Source organism: Diaporthe amygdali (assembly GCF_026229845.1).
Source record: "Diaporthe amygdali strain CAA958 chromosome Unknown NODE_15_length_991109_cov_64_707514, whole genome shotgun sequence".
Classification (NCBI taxonomy): Eukaryota; Fungi; Ascomycota; class Sordariomycetes; order Diaporthales; family Diaporthaceae; genus Diaporthe; species Diaporthe amygdali.
The window spans coordinates 357,735-376,080 of NW_026517035.1; the positions used below are offsets into that span (position 1 = coordinate 357,735).

At 53.1% G+C, this 18,346-nt stretch overlaps 7 protein-coding genes across 7 annotated transcripts; 3 read left to right on the forward strand and 4 right to left on the reverse strand.

Moving 5' to 3' along the window:
* Positions 1-53: 53 nt before the first annotated feature.
* J7T55_009847 (ral amidase) lies at positions 54-1,946 on the reverse strand (the record flags this gene model as incomplete). The annotated part of the gene is made up of 3 exons (XM_053143805.1): positions 54-199; positions 284-439; positions 503-1,946. The coding sequence occupies 3 exons, from the start codon at positions 1,944-1,946 to the stop codon at positions 54-56; spliced, it is 1,746 nt and encodes a 581-aa protein (XP_052993366.1).
* A 1,647-nt stretch (positions 1,947-3,593) lies between these two features.
* On the forward strand, positions 3,594-5,289 carry J7T55_009848 (uncharacterized protein; the record flags this gene model as incomplete). The annotated part of the gene is made up of 4 exons (XM_053143806.1): positions 3,594-3,751; positions 3,899-4,290; positions 4,403-5,106; positions 5,221-5,289. The coding sequence occupies 4 exons, from the start codon at positions 3,594-3,596 to the stop codon at positions 5,287-5,289; spliced, it is 1,323 nt and encodes a 440-aa protein (XP_052993367.1).
* An 899-nt stretch (positions 5,290-6,188) lies between these two features.
* J7T55_009849 (uncharacterized protein) lies at positions 6,189-7,778 on the reverse strand (the record flags this gene model as incomplete). The annotated part of the gene is made up of 3 exons (XM_053143807.1): positions 6,189-6,379; positions 6,434-7,550; positions 7,641-7,778. The coding sequence occupies 3 exons, from the start codon at positions 7,776-7,778 to the stop codon at positions 6,189-6,191; spliced, it is 1,446 nt and encodes a 481-aa protein (XP_052993368.1).
* Positions 7,779-8,802: 1,024 nt separating this feature from the next.
* On the reverse strand, positions 8,803-9,838 carry J7T55_009850 (uncharacterized protein; the record flags this gene model as incomplete). Its single annotated transcript, XM_053143808.1, has 4 exons — positions 8,803-9,242; positions 9,359-9,440; positions 9,514-9,640; positions 9,708-9,838. 4 exons carry the CDS (start codon positions 9,836-9,838, stop codon positions 8,803-8,805), a joined length of 780 nt encoding a protein of 259 aa, XP_052993369.1.
* A 2,349-nt stretch (positions 9,839-12,187) lies between these two features.
* On the forward strand, positions 12,188-13,563 carry J7T55_009851 (uncharacterized protein; the record flags this gene model as incomplete). The annotated part of the gene is made up of 3 exons (XM_053143809.1): positions 12,188-12,484; positions 12,547-13,360; positions 13,448-13,563. The coding sequence occupies 3 exons, from the start codon at positions 12,188-12,190 to the stop codon at positions 13,561-13,563; spliced, it is 1,227 nt and encodes a 408-aa protein (XP_052993370.1).
* Positions 13,564-14,500: 937 nt separating this feature from the next.
* On the forward strand, positions 14,501-15,428 carry J7T55_009852 (uncharacterized protein; the record flags this gene model as incomplete). Its single annotated transcript, XM_053143811.1, has 3 exons — positions 14,501-14,511; positions 14,572-15,019; positions 15,156-15,428. 3 exons carry the CDS (start codon positions 14,501-14,503, stop codon positions 15,426-15,428), a joined length of 732 nt encoding a protein of 243 aa, XP_052993371.1.
* An 840-nt stretch (positions 15,429-16,268) lies between these two features.
* On the reverse strand, positions 16,269-17,775 carry J7T55_009853 (FAD-binding domain-containing protein; the record flags this gene model as incomplete). The annotated part of the gene is made up of 2 exons (XM_053143812.1): positions 16,269-17,485; positions 17,553-17,775. 2 exons carry the CDS (start codon positions 17,773-17,775, stop codon positions 16,269-16,271), a joined length of 1,440 nt encoding a protein of 479 aa, XP_052993372.1.
* Between the last annotated feature and the right edge of the window lie 571 nt (positions 17,776-18,346).

Sequence of the window (18,346 nt, forward strand, 5' to 3'; positions counted from 1 at the left end):
TTTCTTACGTCACATCCCCGTCTTGTATGGTAAGTCGGTAAGTAAAGACCTTCTCAGAGCCTATGAGCAGCGCCCTCTTTCTCGCTACCCTTGAGGAGGCTATCGATGTACTCGGTGATGGCTAGCACCTTCTCCTCCTGAAACCGCCGCCCAATCACCTGAACATTGACGGGCAAGCCGTGGTAGAGGGCTGGATCGTCTGTGGACAAGACAGAACATGTCAGAGCCAATTCATCTGCATACAAACCTGAGACACAAATGAACTTGGGGTGGGCAGACTTACAGTCTTGGTGAACCTTCTTGTTGGCAGTGACGTACTCGTCCTTTATTCCCTCGGCAGGGATCTCGAGCGGCCGGACCACGTCAATGTCCTTGTCTGTCGTGATGACGGGCAGGACTGCGGCAGACTGGTCATTCAGGACTGCAGGTAGGGGATAACCTATGAAAGGTGAGTGAGCACTGGGTACTACCAAACGGTCCGTCTCGAGTCGATTAAACTCACCAATATACCGTATCTTCCCAATCCGCGCAGCACTATACGGCGCAACAGGCGTGATAATCACGTCCACGGGCCTCCCCGTCGCGTTCTCAGGGTGCCTCGCCGTCTCGCCCCAGTGCCGCAGGTACGCCTCGCGGTACTTCCTGACCCGCACGTTCAGCTCCTGCACCTGGCCCGTCGTCAGCGGCTTCGACTCCTCCTTGTCCGGGTCGAACGCAGGCGGCATGAGGCGGTCGACGGGCTCGCCCGACGCGCGGAACTGCGCGTGCGCGAACGACAGGTCCGCGTACGACGCGGCGCTCCACAGCTCGAGCGCCTCCTCGGCGCCGGGGCTGTGCTCGAACGGGATGACGGTGTGGCCGGCCTTGCGCAGCGCGGCCGCGACCGTCTCGACGGCGCGGCGCACCGGCGGCTGCGGCGTGACGAGCCCGTCCGACGCCGCGATCCCGATGACAAGCCCGCCTCCAGATGCTGTCCTGGCCTTCGTCTCCTGGTACGCCGCCTCCCGCCACGGCATCTCCACGGCCAGCGGGTCGCGCTCCCACGGCGCGTCAGCGAGGATCGCCTCGACCGCAACCCTCAGCGCGCGCACATCCCCGACCGCCATGGGCCCCACCGCGAACCGCACATCCGTCAGCGCCTCAAGCCCACCAACGACGCTCGCGATGCCGGCGTACGGCAACCGGCCGACACTAGGCCGCAACCCGTACGCGCCGACGCCGGCGGCGGGCCAGCGGATAGAGCCGCCGATGTCCGTGCCGAGCCCGAGGGCGGAGCCGCGCAGCGCGAGGAGGGCGGCCTCGCCGCCCGAGGAGCCGCCGGCCGACAGGGCCGTGCGGTGCAGCGGGTTCGCGACGTACCCACCCACGGCGCTGAACGTCTCGCCGGCGAAGCTGGCCTGGGGCACGGCGGTCTTGGCGTGGACGAGGGCGCCCTGGCGGCGGAGGGCGGACGCGATGGCGGCGCCGTGCTTGGCGGGCTGGTGGGGGGAGGCGACCCAGCTGACGAAGCCGAGGGTTGTCTCCGTCCCTGCGACGTCGATCGAGTCCTTGAGGCTGATGGGGAGGCCGTGGAGGGGCCCGAGGGGCTTCCCGTGTGCCGCGAGGTGGGCGTCTAGCCGGTGGGCGTCGGCGAGGGCGGAGTCGAAGAGGATCTCGGTCAGGCAGGACGTCAGCTGGTGGGCTATTGCTGCGCGGTGGCTGAAGGCCTCGGCTACGCTGACGGCTGTCCACTGGCCTGTGGTTGTCTTCTCGAGGATCCCTGGCGCGGGCGTCTCGGTGATTTGGATCTCGGTTGGATTGAGGAATTGGTGGATGAAGGGGCCGGTGAGGTTGGCGGGTGCGTTCTCAAGGGTCGAGGGTGGGAGGTGCCATCGCTTGGGGATGGCGTTGAGGATGGCTTCTCTTTTTTGCTGGGCGCGGGTCTGCCAGTCTGTTGTGGATGCCATATTGGAATTGTATTCTTTCTAAATGCTCTGGTTGAAAATTTTGGGCGCCTGAAGCGTGTCGCTAGCTGGAGCTTGTGGCGAGTCCTGACGGCCATCTTGGAGTTCCATGATGTTTCCTTTATACGCTCCCAAGCCATCACATCATCCGTGATCCGTTCTAAATAAACACTTGACAGTAGGGCGTCGGAACGCCATCGAATAAGGCTGGTATGTCATCATGCCCCTCATGCAAGTAATACAAGCCAAAGGCCATTGACGGGGACCAAGTTCCTCCCGGGCTGCTCTCCGTGGGTTATGTGACGTCGGAATGCTGACTTCACAGGGGACAAGAATGATTGCTTACACATGTCCGCATGTTCCTCCGCACAGCACAGTGGGGTTTTTCCGGTTCCCCCATCTGCTTATGCGGATGCTTCCACTTATCCCCGCCCCGATATCAGAGGCGCTAGATTGGGGTGCTTGCATGTGATTGTGCACCAACAGACCGTTCTAATAAAAACAAGAAGTGATCATGAGAGTGAAGTAATTTCTGGATTAGTTTGTTTGTAGATACAACAAGTTGTTACAGTGTTGTCACATAGTTTCTAATAAGAACTTGTTACAGCAAGAGAAGAACTAAACAAAAACTATGAGCTACAGTCGAAGTGGTAGCTTCTATATAGCGGGCCGCAAGTGGGTATCGCAACAGACGGAGTGGATGGCGTAAACTGCAACTAGCCGTTCTCTTTGATAGAGCTGAACTGACAATTGGGAGCCTCTCTCTTCTATAGAGAGCAAAAGACATGGCCCGTACATGTGAGGCTCGCTCTGGTGGCAGCCAGCAATCTTCAGCACTCCACTGTATTCAGTTTTGGCGTATGTACATGCATACCCCTCCAGGCTCGCCGAAAATGCCTCTCGTGTGATATACCCTTGTCTGAGTAGACTACTCAAAAGATTATGAGAACACAATAATGCTGCTACTACTCCTAGCGCCGGGTATGTAGACGTGCAACCCGAGGAAGAAAGGATAACGAACCCACGCATCCCCCTCAACCCCACCCCCACCCCCACCCCGTGTCGCCGAAACATGTCAACTTAAAACTACCTCTTTCCTGCGCCCACTTGCTCATCTCCGACTTCGAGGGCGGCTTTCACCGAGTGGTGCGGCAAACGAAATATGCGGAGAAAGATCTACTTTGAGTTGCAACATAGACTTTACAAGCGAGACGCGCCGGTTAAATTGGTTGGAGAGATGCACCAATATTCACGGAGATAATAGGTTGAAGTTCTGAAGTACATGCTCCGAGGAGGTCGAGGCTGACCAGCATTTGTGTGATATCTTGCTCGGCGTGATAGTGATAGACACGCTTCCCCGCCCAGCGATGATCGAATTCGTTCAGCTTCAGCTTAGGATGCGAAGAATTGGAGAACTCGCCAAGGGAACACACACGGGTATTCACATATGCAAGGCGACGAATTCCGGGTAAATAGGAATCGTGCAAGGTGTATTCAGTATAGTAGAAGTTCGAAAGCTTGGGATAGTTATAGACAGATGAGAAATTATATAAATGATCATTGATCAGAATATGCGAACACCTGTTCATGCTCCAACGGTCAAACTGAACAGATTCTCAATTAACATCTTCTCTCCGCATTTTTGACAACATGTGTCCAAGCACCATTGTCTCTGTCGTTTTGACTATCTGTGTCACCTACACCAGTGGGCTGATCACTCGACAATCTCCATCCGGCAGGGCTACTGTGGATCTCACAGCCTCTGTCGGCCAAGCGAGTTTCCTTGGGTCTGGTTTCATCTATGGATGGTTAGTGTCTTGAAACCAGTTTCTCCCTGAATGTGAAGCAAGAATTCTTCGTAGGAATTATATGGTACCACGAAATCATTGCAGATAAATTTAATTTCTATCTTCAGTTTCAAAACTTTCTCAAATAATTTACTGACAAAGTTCCAGGCCCGACAACGGCACAAGCGCCGATAACTCAATTCCCGATAACTTTGTAACAGACATCAAGTTTCATGCTTCGCGCGCCGGAGGTGCCCAGATCTCAGCATTGGGTTGGGCTGGCGGCGGATATAATGAATATATTGGCCGCTTCGACTCTACCCTTTCCAACTACCGAACTACCCGAAAGTACGGAGGGGACTTCATTCTTCTCCCTCACGATCTATGGGGCTCAGATGGGGGCCAGAGCGCAGGCTCCGTGTTCCCTGGAGATAATGGCAATTGGACAGAAATGGAAGTTTTCTTTGGGCAACTCGTCAGCGACCTGAAGGAGAACGACATGCTTGAAGGGCTTGTCTTTGATATCTGGAACGAGCCAGAGCTCACAATTTTCTGGAATCGTACGTGGGATCAATATCTTGATTACTATGTGAGGGCTCACAGGATCATCAGGTGAGGATATTACTCTTTGCTAAATTGGTGACAGCTCCTCCTGACATCTTCAAAGAGCAGAACTTCCGGGTACCCTTATCTCAGGGCCCTCCTCAGCGAATGCCCCTGGTCTCGACCTCGACACGTGGAGTACTTGGCTGAATACCATACAAACCAACGATGTTGTCCCAGATATTTATTCCTGGCATCAAATCGGGGAATGGCAGCGTGAGCCGGATAGAGTCATCCCTGATTTCAACACCCTCCTCAATCGCTACAACCTTCCACAGAGGCCTATCGACAACAATGAATATGCTTGGCCAAGTGAACAAAACCCCGGCACCTCAGTCTTTTATCTCGCGCAGCTGGAACGACACAATGTGCGTGGGCTCCGGGCCAACTGGGGTAGCGGTTCGGACCTTCATAACTTCATGGCCGACCTGGTTTTCAAGAACACTGATGGTACTTACAGCTCCAATGGGGACTGGCAGGTCTACCGGTACTATGGTCAGATGGACGGCGATCGTGTGGCTACGGTGGCTTCAGCTGACCTCAAGTTCGACGTCTTTGCCACCATCAGCGGGAATGGAGTCAAGATCCTTGCTGGTACAAGAACAGTCCAAAGCACCTATGAAATCGGCATCTCAGGAATGAGCCGGCTCGGCCTTCCCGCCGATGGTGTCATCCAAGTCCGCAGCTATCGCTTCGACTGGACAGGAACAAAAGCTGAGGTTGGCCCACCGGTTGATCTGGGCCTCGCTGAATTCCAGTACTCTTCTGACACTGTGAGTTTTTTTTTTTATTTATTTTTTTTATTATTTATTTATTTAAAGATAACCTAACAGCTGCAAGGATTCTTGATGAGTTTCAACGCAGGAGACTAATTCTACCTTTTCTAGCTGTTAATTACGGTTGTACCCCCGACGAATGCTACAGCCTTCGCCTTCGAGTTCTCCGGTCCAAATTGATGAGCTATCTACGCTGCTTGAGGGTTATGTTGGTATTTTTACAGTGCTTCCTATTTCTTTCATCTGATTTGGACAATCCGTTGTTCGATCAACTCCATTTAAGTACTACTTCAGATATAACACCATCTTACTTTAAGATGTTATCCGACTTTATAGGTATCTTCGCATTAGGCATGGCAAGCACCACACTGATCCACCGGGTTTGTGCCCGACTCCTCGTAACCTTACGAGAACTTACTCTAGTTCAAATGCGGTAGGCTCTCGAGGTCAGCAAGAATAAGTACTGTAAAAGCTAGACGTAAACATAGTCATTCGTGAATGGCCCCGCCATTGTTTCTGAGAATGTTAGAGGCATACATCATGACCCGAGTGATTGGGGAACGCAGGGCGTCAACGCCATATTTAACTAAGACGACTTCCACTGCCCTCCTTTGCTCCAAAAAGACGATGGCTCGAACAATCGGCCCTTGTTGCAACTAATTCGACACGCTCTCGCTCTGGACGATGAGCCTTTCGTTGGATATTTCCTTGAGGGACAATAGAACACTAAAATCCTCTTGTGACTCCGCGTCTGCTACAATACTTATCTCCCGTGGAAGAGCATGTCGCAACTGTCAAGGTGAGCACAGCTTCCTCTTTCAATTTACTACAACTCCACAGTCTTGCGGATATCCAACACTACTTACTATCTCTTGCATTCAGACCTAAGAGCTGCTAATAAAAAAAGAAGAAAACACAGGGGGCCGTAGACACGAACAATTTAACAATGTACTGATATTATTATTATTGTCTTCATTGCCGGTAAAGCCTGACGGTTGTGGTTGGACCAATGTGAGCCTCTATACTGTAGCTCACTAGCAACTACTAGGTGACACACCTAGCCCACTCAGTGATCCTATTTACATAGGCCTATCCCTCGCAATGCTTGTGCGTGGTAGATCCTTCCCTGCCGAGGCTGTCTGGACCGTGAACTCAGACTTTCCTTCAGGCCCAGCCTCTTCGATGCTGGCCTCTTCCACCGCCTGCTTGGCACCTGCTTCTACGGGCACGTGGTCTCGCATAACAATGTAAGTAGGATAGACGGCGAGAACTGAAAAATAATTAGCGATGCTGATCATCTTATCAAGGCCAGATATAGGCTTACCAAGCAAGATGGTGTTCACGATTAACGGCACACGACCACCGTGCCAATTCTGGGTGTTCAGACCAAACGCAACCGCCTGCGAGAAACTCTCCTGGCCCCTGAGGATGCCCGAGAAACGGCTCAGTTCCGAGATATTGTCCGTCTTAGTGGCGAGCAGGTAGTAAAGCCAGTTCTGCAAGGCCTGGCGCGCAAAGTCCCACAGCAGGAGGACGAAGAAGCCCTCGGTGAAGCCCTTGTCGGCCCAGTCGAGCGCCGGCGGGTTGGCCGTGTACTTCTCCTGTATGACCCAGCCGTACACCCACGCGACGATGTGCAGCACAATGGTGTAGTAGAACCCGATCGTGATGCGCTTCTTGACCGAGAATCCTTTGTAGTCGAGCAGAGTACTGATGAGCTGAGATGACAACAGGGTGCCGAAGTTGCTGACGAAGCCGATGAGCGCTCGTGCCCGCACGCCGAAGTAGTATGTCTGGAAGTTTCCCGAGTACTGGTTGAAGTATGCGGCCCAGAAAACAGGCAGCAGCAGGAGGATATCCTTGCGCTTGCTGACCTGCCACAGCGCCCGCAGCTCAGCCTTGAACGACTTCTCCCCGCGGATAATAACCTTGCTACCGTCGGCTCGCTGTACCTTTTCCGGCGGTGAGAGGAAGTACGCCAGCGGCACGGACAGGCACTGCAGCGCGATGAAGATGATGTACACCTGGTGCCCGACCTTGCCCTTCTTCTTGGCCGCCGCGTTGTTGTTCAGCGCCAGCACGATCGCGCCGCCGAGGAGGGGTCCGCCCGTGCGGAACCACAGCCAGATGTTCATGTACCTGCCTCGCTTTCCTGGCTCGGGGTAACCCAGTGCGATCGCGCCCTCACTTGCCCAGAATAGACCGGCTGAGATGCCGCAGGCCACGGCACCTACGAGGACGAACCATTCATTCCCATATCTGTTGTTTGCGTACAGACCAGCCGAGTAAACAGGATACCCGACGGCACCTAGGAGTAGGGTCCACGAGAGACCGATGCGGTTAGCGATGGGGCCACCAATAAGGCAGAGTATCCCCATTAAGCCGAAGACCAGAGCATTAGCTGCGTTGACCAGATATGGAGATTGGGCTCCTCCAGCACCCTGTAGAATTCTCCTATTAGCTAATCTCACAAGCAATAGAGTCGTGTTTTGAGCGCATTGGAGGGCTGTAATAATTTAAAAAGTACATACGAGAGCACTCATAGCATTCCATAGGCCTGGGGCCATGAAACCCACGCCTCCAATTATGAACGCATTGAAGAGAGTTGTGTGGTACCAGGTCCGACCTGTCACCCTTACAGAGGCAGAGGCACGCTCGACGTCCGCCATCTTGAGAGGCAGGGGTGGGTGCGATTGTCTAAGCGCAGAAAACACAAAGCGATGGGAGTCAACATGCGATATACATTCACCATCCGAGGATTAAGCATTAAGTATACACGTGGCCAGCATGTACTAGCAAGCGTGGAAATGCAACCAGGAAAATTTCTGTGCACGACGTTGCATTATCTCCGAGTTCAGGAACTGCTCATTTTCATAGACGATGGCGAAATCGCCCAAGTGGGTACCTCCCGCAGTCTCTTCCTCTTGGCGGGGAGATATAGCCCGCGTGTCCTCCGTCGAGACGAGCGAATGGCTGGACGAGAACGTTGATTGGAATGCCAGATCAGGCAAGTCGGCGAGCTATTCAATATGCTGGGTGTTTTATAGGAATCTTTTGACACATCTGGTGGGGTCCACCCCAACCCATTAAACCACTTTCAGTGCTGTCACTGGGACGTCGACGCACGTTTTCGGTGGCAAGGGACCGGCCAGACCTCGGCTGCTACGTTGACCTGCGATATCGAGTTCTAGATTCTGTTGATCTCATCTCAATTATTTATGAAGGTGGTCTGACTGAAGGGCCTGATGTAGACTGGGCCATGCATTTGTCGCTGAAACAAGACAGAGCAAGTATGACTTGAGCCGGTCAGGGCTCTCTGGTCTCGCATATCTATCCGAGTTGTAGCCACTCGGTCTTGTGGATCCTGCATCGTTCCAAGGGGAAAGTATCTTAATTCCGACATGGCTACAACCACAAAGGGGTCCTCCAATCGTTGTGTGATAGTCTTGGTATTGCTGCATGCACTACCATCTGAGTCTGCTCCACTACCTTGAGTATTCTAGTTATGTCCACAAATTTCGGCGTCTCTTGCGGCTGCACAACTAAGCCGGCTTATGTAGAAAATCCCCCCGCCCGCCAAAAGAAAAGCGATCACACCAAACAAAATGTAAGGTTGTCGGCTCACCCGCTTCAGGATCATCTCAGAATGGAAAGAAATATCGGAGAGCCCAGAAGAGGATGTTGACGTCAAAATCAGTCGGAATTCCTGTAGTCGATCAAAGAGTGTTCTCGGATCCACCGCAGTGTCAATGGTTCCATCAAGCCCCGTGGACACGTTTGCATAAACCTGGCAAAGAAGGCACTGCTGGACAGAGCTGAACGGACGTCGCGGGACTCGCACACGTGTCTGTGCAGTGTTTTCTGAATGTAGGAGCTTTCGGGCGTCACATTACTGGCAAGCACTAGGGCTTCGCAGATCTCCTCGATCTCGTTCTCGATCATCTCGCGAGTTGGTTCTTTCGCTTGAGCTTTGTCTTTGGCTTTCGGATCGTAGCTGAACAGTGCCTCTGACATCATTAATCTCCTACCCATGGCTCTCTCTGCTGCAGACCGAATATCAGATATACCGAAAAAGTCTCCAGCTTTCCAGACTTCGATGATTTTGACCGGGCCAGATGCCACAAATTTGAATTCTGTTACCGCAAATTTCGCGTCAGCATACTTGGAGAACAGCATTAATCGTTGCGAATTGGATTCACACCTGGGGCCTGCCAGGTTGATTTGCATATGTGGCAGTCTGAATACTCACCTCCCGTGTAAATACTGTCAAGAACGATTTGAAGTACCTCCGGGGTTGTGTCCTCGACAATGACGACACCGGTGGAGGCTTCCTGCGATAGCGCCAAGGGAATGTTAGACAAGGTGTGACAAAAAAAAACAGTGCTAGAATTGATTCAACTTCACCTTGAAACCTCCATCAAAGGCAGCGCGGAACCAGGTGTTTCGATTGCATAAGATTGCTCTGTGGGTGGCCCACTTGACATCTTTGCAAACGACCGCGCAGTCCGACATGTAGCCAGAATCGAGGAGCCTGGGTAGTGTCGTCAGCGGATGGCAAGTGAACATTGAATGAATTCAAATGACACGCATCAAGTTACCTCTGGTCTAATTCATTGAGTCTTCGCCAGTCCTTTATACTCATAATGGCTACTCCTGACGGCAGAGGCTCGCCTGGGAGCGGCAACATCTGATGCGCCTTGCCATGACTTCTCGTAATGTCCCTCCCCATGACGACTCCAATCGAGGCGAAGGCAAGCAAGAGATTTCAGGGTTGTTTAATTCGCAAAGTTGACTCTCAATGCTAGACTTGGTCTTGTCGTGTCGGCGTGTTTTATTTTTCTGGAGTGGCGTGTCATGAAGTTGCTGAGCAACGGTCACGAAGTGGCCAGCCCGCTTATTGAACGGTTGATTTGATGCCTTGAAGGTTTTCAGCCTGAGCTAGCTCAAAATCCATCCACGGCTGCCTTGTAGCTATGAAGACATGCCTGAGATTTCGGGTTCTTAATACATCATTCGCCAGGGCACGAGACTAGAATGCAGTCATTGTGTCTCAGTATCATACTGACTCAAAGACTGTGTTTGCCATGACAGACTGTAAAGCTTGCAACTGGGATGCCTTGAAATCCCTCAGAGTCTCTTTCACAATTGCTGCAAATGATCAAGCCAACAAGGATATTTACCGAACCCGTCCTTTGGTGTTAGCTTCTAACATTAAAAGCAATTATTTCGTTTCTATTGATGCCATACGACTATCCAAAGTGGAGTGGGTCCTTGGGCTGGTTCGGAGCAGGTTACGAGATTTTCCGATGTAGACGTTACGAAATTAATTCTGTGGAGCTTGAGAAATAACGTGCCAAATAGACGCGAGACTTCCTTTAGGCTGGCGAAGTTACTAAATACATGTTGAGACTTCCGTGCTGGCTTTTGGTAGCTCTTCTTTCTTTCCTTCGACGTGAGCTTGCAAACAATATGATCACTCTGGACATGGTGTTGTCAGAAGGTCAGTCGGCGGCCATGCCTCCATGTCAATACTGTTTGAATAGCAAAGTTGGAGACTCGGGTGCGACAATGACTGACTAATGATCGGATCTTGTCTATGTTCCCATTTCCTGAACATTCAGCCGTTGAAGGCTAAATCCGACGAAGGCCGCAGTGATAGGGGAGTAACTTCTACACTGTCATGCAACGGTATTGCTTCTTCGACCGGATCTTGCTAATATGTTGACTGGGAGCATCTGAGAACAGGCACGGCCATGGAAGGCCGTGACACGTTCGGCAGTTCGGAAGCGTTAGCGTACAGCATGTACCGAGACACGGAGGGAGCGTCTCACAAACGCCATAGGGCTTGGGCCAACACTAGTAGACCGGGACAAACGTGCTAGAAGAATCGAGATTTAACGTTGACACCGTCCTGATTTCGGTTAGATCGAGTCTTGGGTGCGAGGGAGGGGGGGTAAGGCTCGTTCAATAGAGCAGAGTCGGGTCTGATGGAGGGGGTCGATTCGCAGAGAGCTTCCCTTTTAGGCTTTACCTTCGGGTCCTGGAGGGGCGGAACTGAGGTTCGTCCGGGTTAAGAAGAGTGTGAGCATCATCAGCACGTGGGATCGGCTCAGGGTACAGCCCTGTTACGGTGGGGAAGAAGAAACGGCTCGGCTTTGTGAATGCTGCGGAAGAGGTTCCGCGCCCGCCGCCGCCGTGGAGCTTGTCCCGAGGGTGTGGGCCGAAGGGGATGATCATCAGGAGATGTAACTACCGATGATGGCCCATATCACCACAGATGCTGTTATTGACGAGAAGATTTTACGATACAAGAGTTCTGACGCCAAGAAGTCCACAAATTTTTGAAGAAGAAAGTACCTAGTAGCATTGTACAGGTCGGAAGAGCTAGGAGGCTCACTCGAGGCACCCAGCGACTGACTGCTCTTGCTGTTTGTTGGGTGGCATCGGAGTAATCCTGCTGGGCACTTCCTTAGCACGAACCTAGGTTGACTCAGTTCCAGATAACTTTCATACGCTTATCCAGAAACCAGTGAACGTGAACATAGCTCTGCCTCAAAAGTCAACCTCTAGAAGGAAAGTGTTTGCAGCATTACCAAAGAGCTGCTACCGCCTCTGACACCTAACCCTTGAACCTCGCCCGTTACCTCACCTCCCCCCTCCCCCTCCCCCTCCCCAAAATCGAATGACTCCAGCTTCGCCCAAAAGGCTGGGTGCATGGGAAGGCAATTGGCTGGGAGTGCTCGAGATGTTCGACCAATTGCGTATAACACCTACCGCTCACGGTCAATCCACTTCAATTGAAGCCGAACTCGGCCTTCAGGTCACGATGCCGTCTCCTGAGGTGACGACGGCTCGGTCTTGCCTCGCGCCTTTGAGAACTTCTTTCCCAGGGTAGCTGGATCCACCAGCCGTAAGCAGATTTTTGCCGCTGCTACCCGCCAGAGCCACCACGATAACAAGACTTCGGCCTCCCTGTCCAGTGCCACTCTCGCTCCAAATCCAACCAACGGTTTCGCGCAGCGTCCAGTGATATATCTTTACACACGAAATACACACGACAAGGTCCATTCTTCTCACTATGGGATCGGCTAGCAATTACTCCGTCTTCGATGCCGCCGAGTACGTCGAGCCCGACGGCATCTTCGACGTCCTGCGCCGGTATGCAGCAGACCCCTCCTTAGAAAAGGTCAACGTCTCGGCTGGCGCATACCGCGATGGGGAGGGCAAACCCTGGTTCCTACCCTCGGTGCAGATGGCCAAGAAGAAGATTGCCGGTTCAGACCACGAGTACTCGCCAATGATGGGCTTTAGACCGTTCAGGGACGCCTGCTACGAGCTGCTGCTGCATGACACAAGCGCACTGGCAGAGGGAAGGGTGAGTCACACTCGAACCAAGTCAATTGAAGCACACGAGCATATCACTGAGTTTCCAAACAGGTAGCAGGCGTTCAATCACTCTCTGGAACGGGCGCCCTTCTCCTGGCCGGTATGACACTGCACAAGGCAAACGCAGGCATCAAGACCGTCTACCTGACCACACCCACATGGCCGAATCACGAGCTCCTCTTCGAGACCATGGGCTTCACCGTCAAGTGGCTGCCCTATTACAACACCAAGACCCGCGCCCTCGACGAGGACGCCTTCGTCGAAGCCCTGAACGCCGCCGAGCCCAACTCGGCCGTCATCTTCCACGCCTGCGCCCACAACCCCACCGGCTGCGACCCGTCGCGCGACGGGTGGCGGCAGATCGCCACGGCCGTGCGCGCGCGCAACCTCTTCCCCGTCTTCGACTCGGCCTACCTGGGCTTCAACTCGGGCAGCGTGGACGAGGACGCCTGGGCGATCCGGTACTTTGTCGACGAGCTGCGCATGGAGGCCGCCGTGTGCACCTCCTTCTCGAAGAACATGGGCCTGTACGGCGAGCGCGTCGGTACCGTCACCTTCGTCACGGCGTCGCGCGACGCAGCCGCCACCGTCCAGAGCATCCTCGAGAACGCCCAGCGCGCCACCATCAGCACCCCGCCTCTGTACGGCGCCCGCATCGCACAGGCCGTGCTCACCACCCCCGAGATCAGGGCTCAGTGGGCCGAGGATCTCGTCACTATGAGCGGCAGGATCCTGGCCATGCGGAGGAAGCTGTTCGAGGAGCTGGTCAAGCTCGGGGCACCCGGCGACTGGAGCCATATTGTCAAGCAGTCGGGCATGTTTGGATTCTTGGGGCTGAACCCGGCGCAGGTTGCCCACCTTGAGAGTGAGTATCATTCCATTCCGCTACTGCCTTCCCATGTCCCTTACTCCTCACTCTCTTCTTCATTACTTGGCTAACGCGTTCACACAGCGGAACACCACGTCTACATGGCGAGCAGCTCACGCATATCGATTGCCGGACTGAACGATGGGAACGTTGAGTACTTCGCCAAGGCGCTGGATGCCACTGTGCGGACCATTGCATAGCCAATTGATGATTTGTAGGCGGTCTGAAAAATTGCATGGTCACCGGCGTTTAAAAAGGAACTGCTTCATGATAGCTGTACATATTGTTATTTTGTAGATGATTCAAAGAGCAATCAGCACTCATTTCGTTGTAATTGTGCTGGTCCTCCTATGACGGGAGTGTTGCTAGACCTAGTTATGCGCTAGGCACTTCTTCCCCTTGACCTCATTTGGGCGCCAGTATGGCTGCTTGGGTCAACAAGTGGCTCAGGCGGAGAAAGCCTGTCAATTTGAGCAAGTGATCGTCTCAGAGATGTCAAGTCCTTCTCTGAATTGCTTGGAATTATCACGCCAATATTTGAAAAGGCTTAGTCTGGTGAGATCTTCTTGTCACGAGGCTACCATGAGAATTGACTGAAATCACCACGATGAGAACTGATTGAAATCAATGCCTTAATTATACTTGCTGACACGGTGACTGAGTCCCAACTTTGAAAACCTGACCCAAGCTTTCTCACCCGATTACCGAGTCCCCATTGCACTCCCATCCCATTCACTGTCCGAATTGTGCTGGCCATTCAGTCACAATCTTTTGTACCAAAGCCTGGCGCCTGCTGCAGACATTTACGCCATTCTTCCACATTTTCACCTGTTTACAGGCCAAAAGCTAGCCTTGGGAGGATCAACGCGTGCAGGGCATCCAGTATCCTCAAAATCAGTCACCTTCTTGCTCAGGCTTTTGTCGTCTTTTCACAAGGGAGCATCGTCGTCACCTCAAGCTCACTTTCGTCAAAGTACATCATTTGTTTCCCTCGCTCTTGACAAGTCACTCAACATTGTCAGGCACGTCCATCGTTCTGTCCTGCTTTGAAACCTCCTCGGGTCCAAAGAACAGAGTAGCGTTGCTTGGAAACTTCCCCAAAAACAACACACGAGAGGAACAGGATTATCATTCTTCATGGAGTCAAGGTTTGTCATCCTGATTCAAAGAACCCTTTCACGCCAGAAATACTCATTCTGGACCCTCAGCAGCCCTAATACCAGCGGCCGCATCAGCGATGGGGACCAGCAGAAGCCAAAGGCGATCTCCGCAGTTGCTCAACAGGCCTATGATCGCTATGGCTTCCTCGACCCAATCAAGCTCGACCTGATGACCCGGGGCATCTTCATCACCCGCGAGGAGGCTGCCACTCTGCCGAACCGTATTACCACCGAGATCTGTCCCGAGGCTCGAATAGCAGACATCCCTCGCCACCGACCCTCCAAATCCCGTGCTGCCCACCGGACCCCGGTGACCCCGGTGACTCGAGCAACCCCACTAACTCAAGCATCCTCTGCGACTCGAGCGTCTTCCGTTGCTTCGTCCGCCCGCGCCGATATTAGTGCTGTTCCGAGCGACCATGAGAAGTGGACTGAGAGCGATACGAAGCTCATCATCAAGCTCCGAGCGGAGAGAGTTGGATTCAGGCAAATTGCGGTAAGCACGACCTCAATCTCGGTCCCGATGCTCCCACTCCCCTGAATCTCGATTTCCAGATCCCGTGGACAAGCCGAGAACAGAGAACACACTGATATGGTGATAATGTTCTAAGATACTTACAATGTACGATTAGGACCGCTTCCCTAGTAAGAACCAAAAGGCTGTGCAGGAGAAGTTCTACAAGTCCACCAAGGACCATAGAGAACCCCATTGGAAGCGACTGTACAATGACTTGCGGACCCGTCATGATAAGAAGGCCTACGAGGACAACACTGTCGTGGAGGCTGTCAAGAGCCTCGTCGAGGACAATATCATGCAATCCCCCGAGAACGAGAATACGATCATCGTCCATGATGTTGTCGAGACCAAAGGAAACACCATCGAGAATGAGGAGAACATGTGCTAGGAGTCTTGTGTCAACAGCGGTCAGGTGACTGAAAACGAGGCGTCAGACGGCGGAACGCCCTTTAAAAACAATGGCAACGTTGATCACTCGAGCCCCGTCGACCACGTTCTCACCAGACTCACAGGAACCTCCTGGGTGAATCCTGGGTGCCAATCCGCAGGTGGATAGACAGGGGCTCGTGAGTGTTCTGCTAAAATGCTCGCTGCGGTCCGCACTTCTTAGATGGACTAAGTAGATGGGCTAAGCTGCATTGTGGGATTTGGTTCGAGCATTTCACTGCTATCAGCCGTTCAGGATATCTTTGGCCCACAACTTATGGACGTTTCACCCCGATAGGCTGGGCTTCTGTATTTTCGTTTCCCCTTGTACCGAAACAACTACTTCATATTTCAGGAGTGCACGAAGCGAAGGCAAAATACAGTTAGTTGATAATGTCAATCAGTAGGAAGAGACTTGTTTCCCTACGAGAGAGATTACTGCACAAGATTGGAAGAAAAAGAATGCCTCGTCATTGCCATGAAAAGTTCATCAGCGGCTCTCAGGGATTCAGCGGTGGTATTTAAGGAGAAAATTCAGACACGCCGTCATGTATTTTGTCTCAAGAAGCGTTTATGACCACTGATAAGAAGTGTCAGAAACTCGTCAAGCCTGACTTAATAAACTCACATCCACACTCTAGAGATTTCTCGACAAGAATGGCACTCGGTGACCCCTGAGACTTGATTATGCTCCTGGAGACAGTGATCTTCCAGCCAATTCAAGCAATCCTAAACTACTATCCAGCTCCCAACTGCATCATGAACATGTCAGTTGTCAACTTGAGCAGGAAATATAAATTTGTCAGAAAAGCTTGAACCCTCCAGGCACGGCTTTTTGGAAGAACCCCTCGGGATCATATGTCTTGCTGACTCTCTGTAAGAACGCTTTGTTCTCCTCGCCATACGAGCCGATTGGGTCCTGAAAATCCCATGCGTAATTCATATACTTGAACGGGACAGCAGTGCCCCGTGATGCCGCATCCTGGTCGATAGTCTCAATCACTTTCCGGAACGTGCCAACGATCTTCTCATCATCTGCCTTATTTTTCCACCAGGTCAGAGCCAGAATCGACACCAATGGGCCCTCTATGGCATCCAGACCAAGCACATTTCCGCCCTGTGAGGCGCTCTTTTCCAGCAGAGAGGTTGAGTATGGCTGCAGCGTAAGAGAACAGGTAATGCCCTCACACTGCTTCAGTGGCTCGAGCGCAGCAAGGTACGCTTCAGAAGCCGCTTTCAGCGTGGCCACGTCGGCCTTGACGGTGGTATTCATATACGCGCACCGCACGTCATCAGCAGACTGCTGAGCCTGCTCGCCGGCCGCCTCCCGGAGCGTCAGCGCGCGCATCGTGTTGAGCTGCTCCACCTGCGGGCTAACAGTGACGAACGGATCCAGCACGTCAGGCCGCTCGGCCATGCCGGTGTGGTAGACCTGGTTCAAGCACAGATAACCCCCGAGCTGCATGTACGACGCGCTGTACCCGATGCTGAGCATCAGGTGCGTCTCGGGGCTGGCGTCCGGCCGCGTGAGCTCGCGCACCAGCGCCTCCACCTGGCCCGGGAAGCTGGGCGGGAAGTACAGCACCGCGCCGCCCCAGAAGGGGCCCTGCTTGAAGGTGCGCAGGTCGAAGCGCGTCACCACGCCCAGGTTGTTGCCGCCGCCGCGCAGTGCCCGCCAGAGGTCTGCGTTCTCGGCGGCGTTGGCGTTGACGATCTCGCCTGATGCCAGGACCACCTCGAAGTTGGTCACGTTGTCGCAGATGAAGCCCTCTCGGGATGAGAAGAGGGAGAGTCCGCCTGATAGTGCCAGCCCGCCGACGCCGCCCAGTGCGGAGCGGCTGCCTGTCACGCCTAGACCCTGTTCTTGGACTCTGTCGTAAATATTGCCCCAGCGCTCACCGGCTGCGACGGAGACAAAGCCTTCCTGGATCTCTACGCCTGTCAATAGGCGCAGGTCGAGCGTGATTCCTCCTTGGATGTTGGCGCAGCCTGGCAGAGGCTGCTGACCAGCACCACGGACTGTAGCACTTCAAGTTAGCTTCCTGCGGTTGAGAGTCTTGTTGTCTCTTGATGGTGAATGACTTACTTGCGAATAGAGCCGATCCATCAACCGCAGATTGCTTGATGGTATTGATGAATTTGGCGACATCATCAGCGCTCTTGGGAAGGACAATCCCCGCAGGCGCTATCTCACTCTCAAGGGACGAGAGGTATGATGAATTGAGCTTCTCAAACTCGCCAGTCCCAGCTATAGCCAGCTGCTCACTAGGAAACACCTTCTTAAGAGTTTCAATTGCTGACGAGGCCATGATCGATCCTGAAGGAGGAGCCGAAAGTTTGGGAGATGGCATGAAAAGATCAAAGACAAGTTTGATGGATTCAGTGAGTTACTGATCCAAGCTATCAAGTATTGGAGATTTAATGGCTTGGGTCGCTTGGCAGGTGCTGGATAAGACCTCGCAAACCAACAACCACTCAGCACAGGCAGGATCATGCATTAGATCTGCTACTCGTTGGTGCTGTGCCGCACTTTTGCAGTGGGTAGACGTTGGCCGACTACACAGAATGAGTATCTTGCTAATCCCCTTCTCTTGATGTCCACCAACAACCTGCTGCTGCGCCACCCAACTGATGTCGGCATCTTCGGTGCCTGCTCCATGTACCCGAACCAACGAGTTGTGGGAGAACGCTGTCATGACGCGTGTGTCTCCCACCAAGGAGGCCTTTGAGCTTACTCTCGATCATGTCCAAGTTGCTGCCCAAAGCCCGTTCAAAATTGGCACTCAATTCTCCTGGAGGAATTTAACCCTGTAGATACGTCCTGCTGGACGCTCAATGTTTACCCAATGTCTAGAGGATCTGAAACACACCAAAATCTCT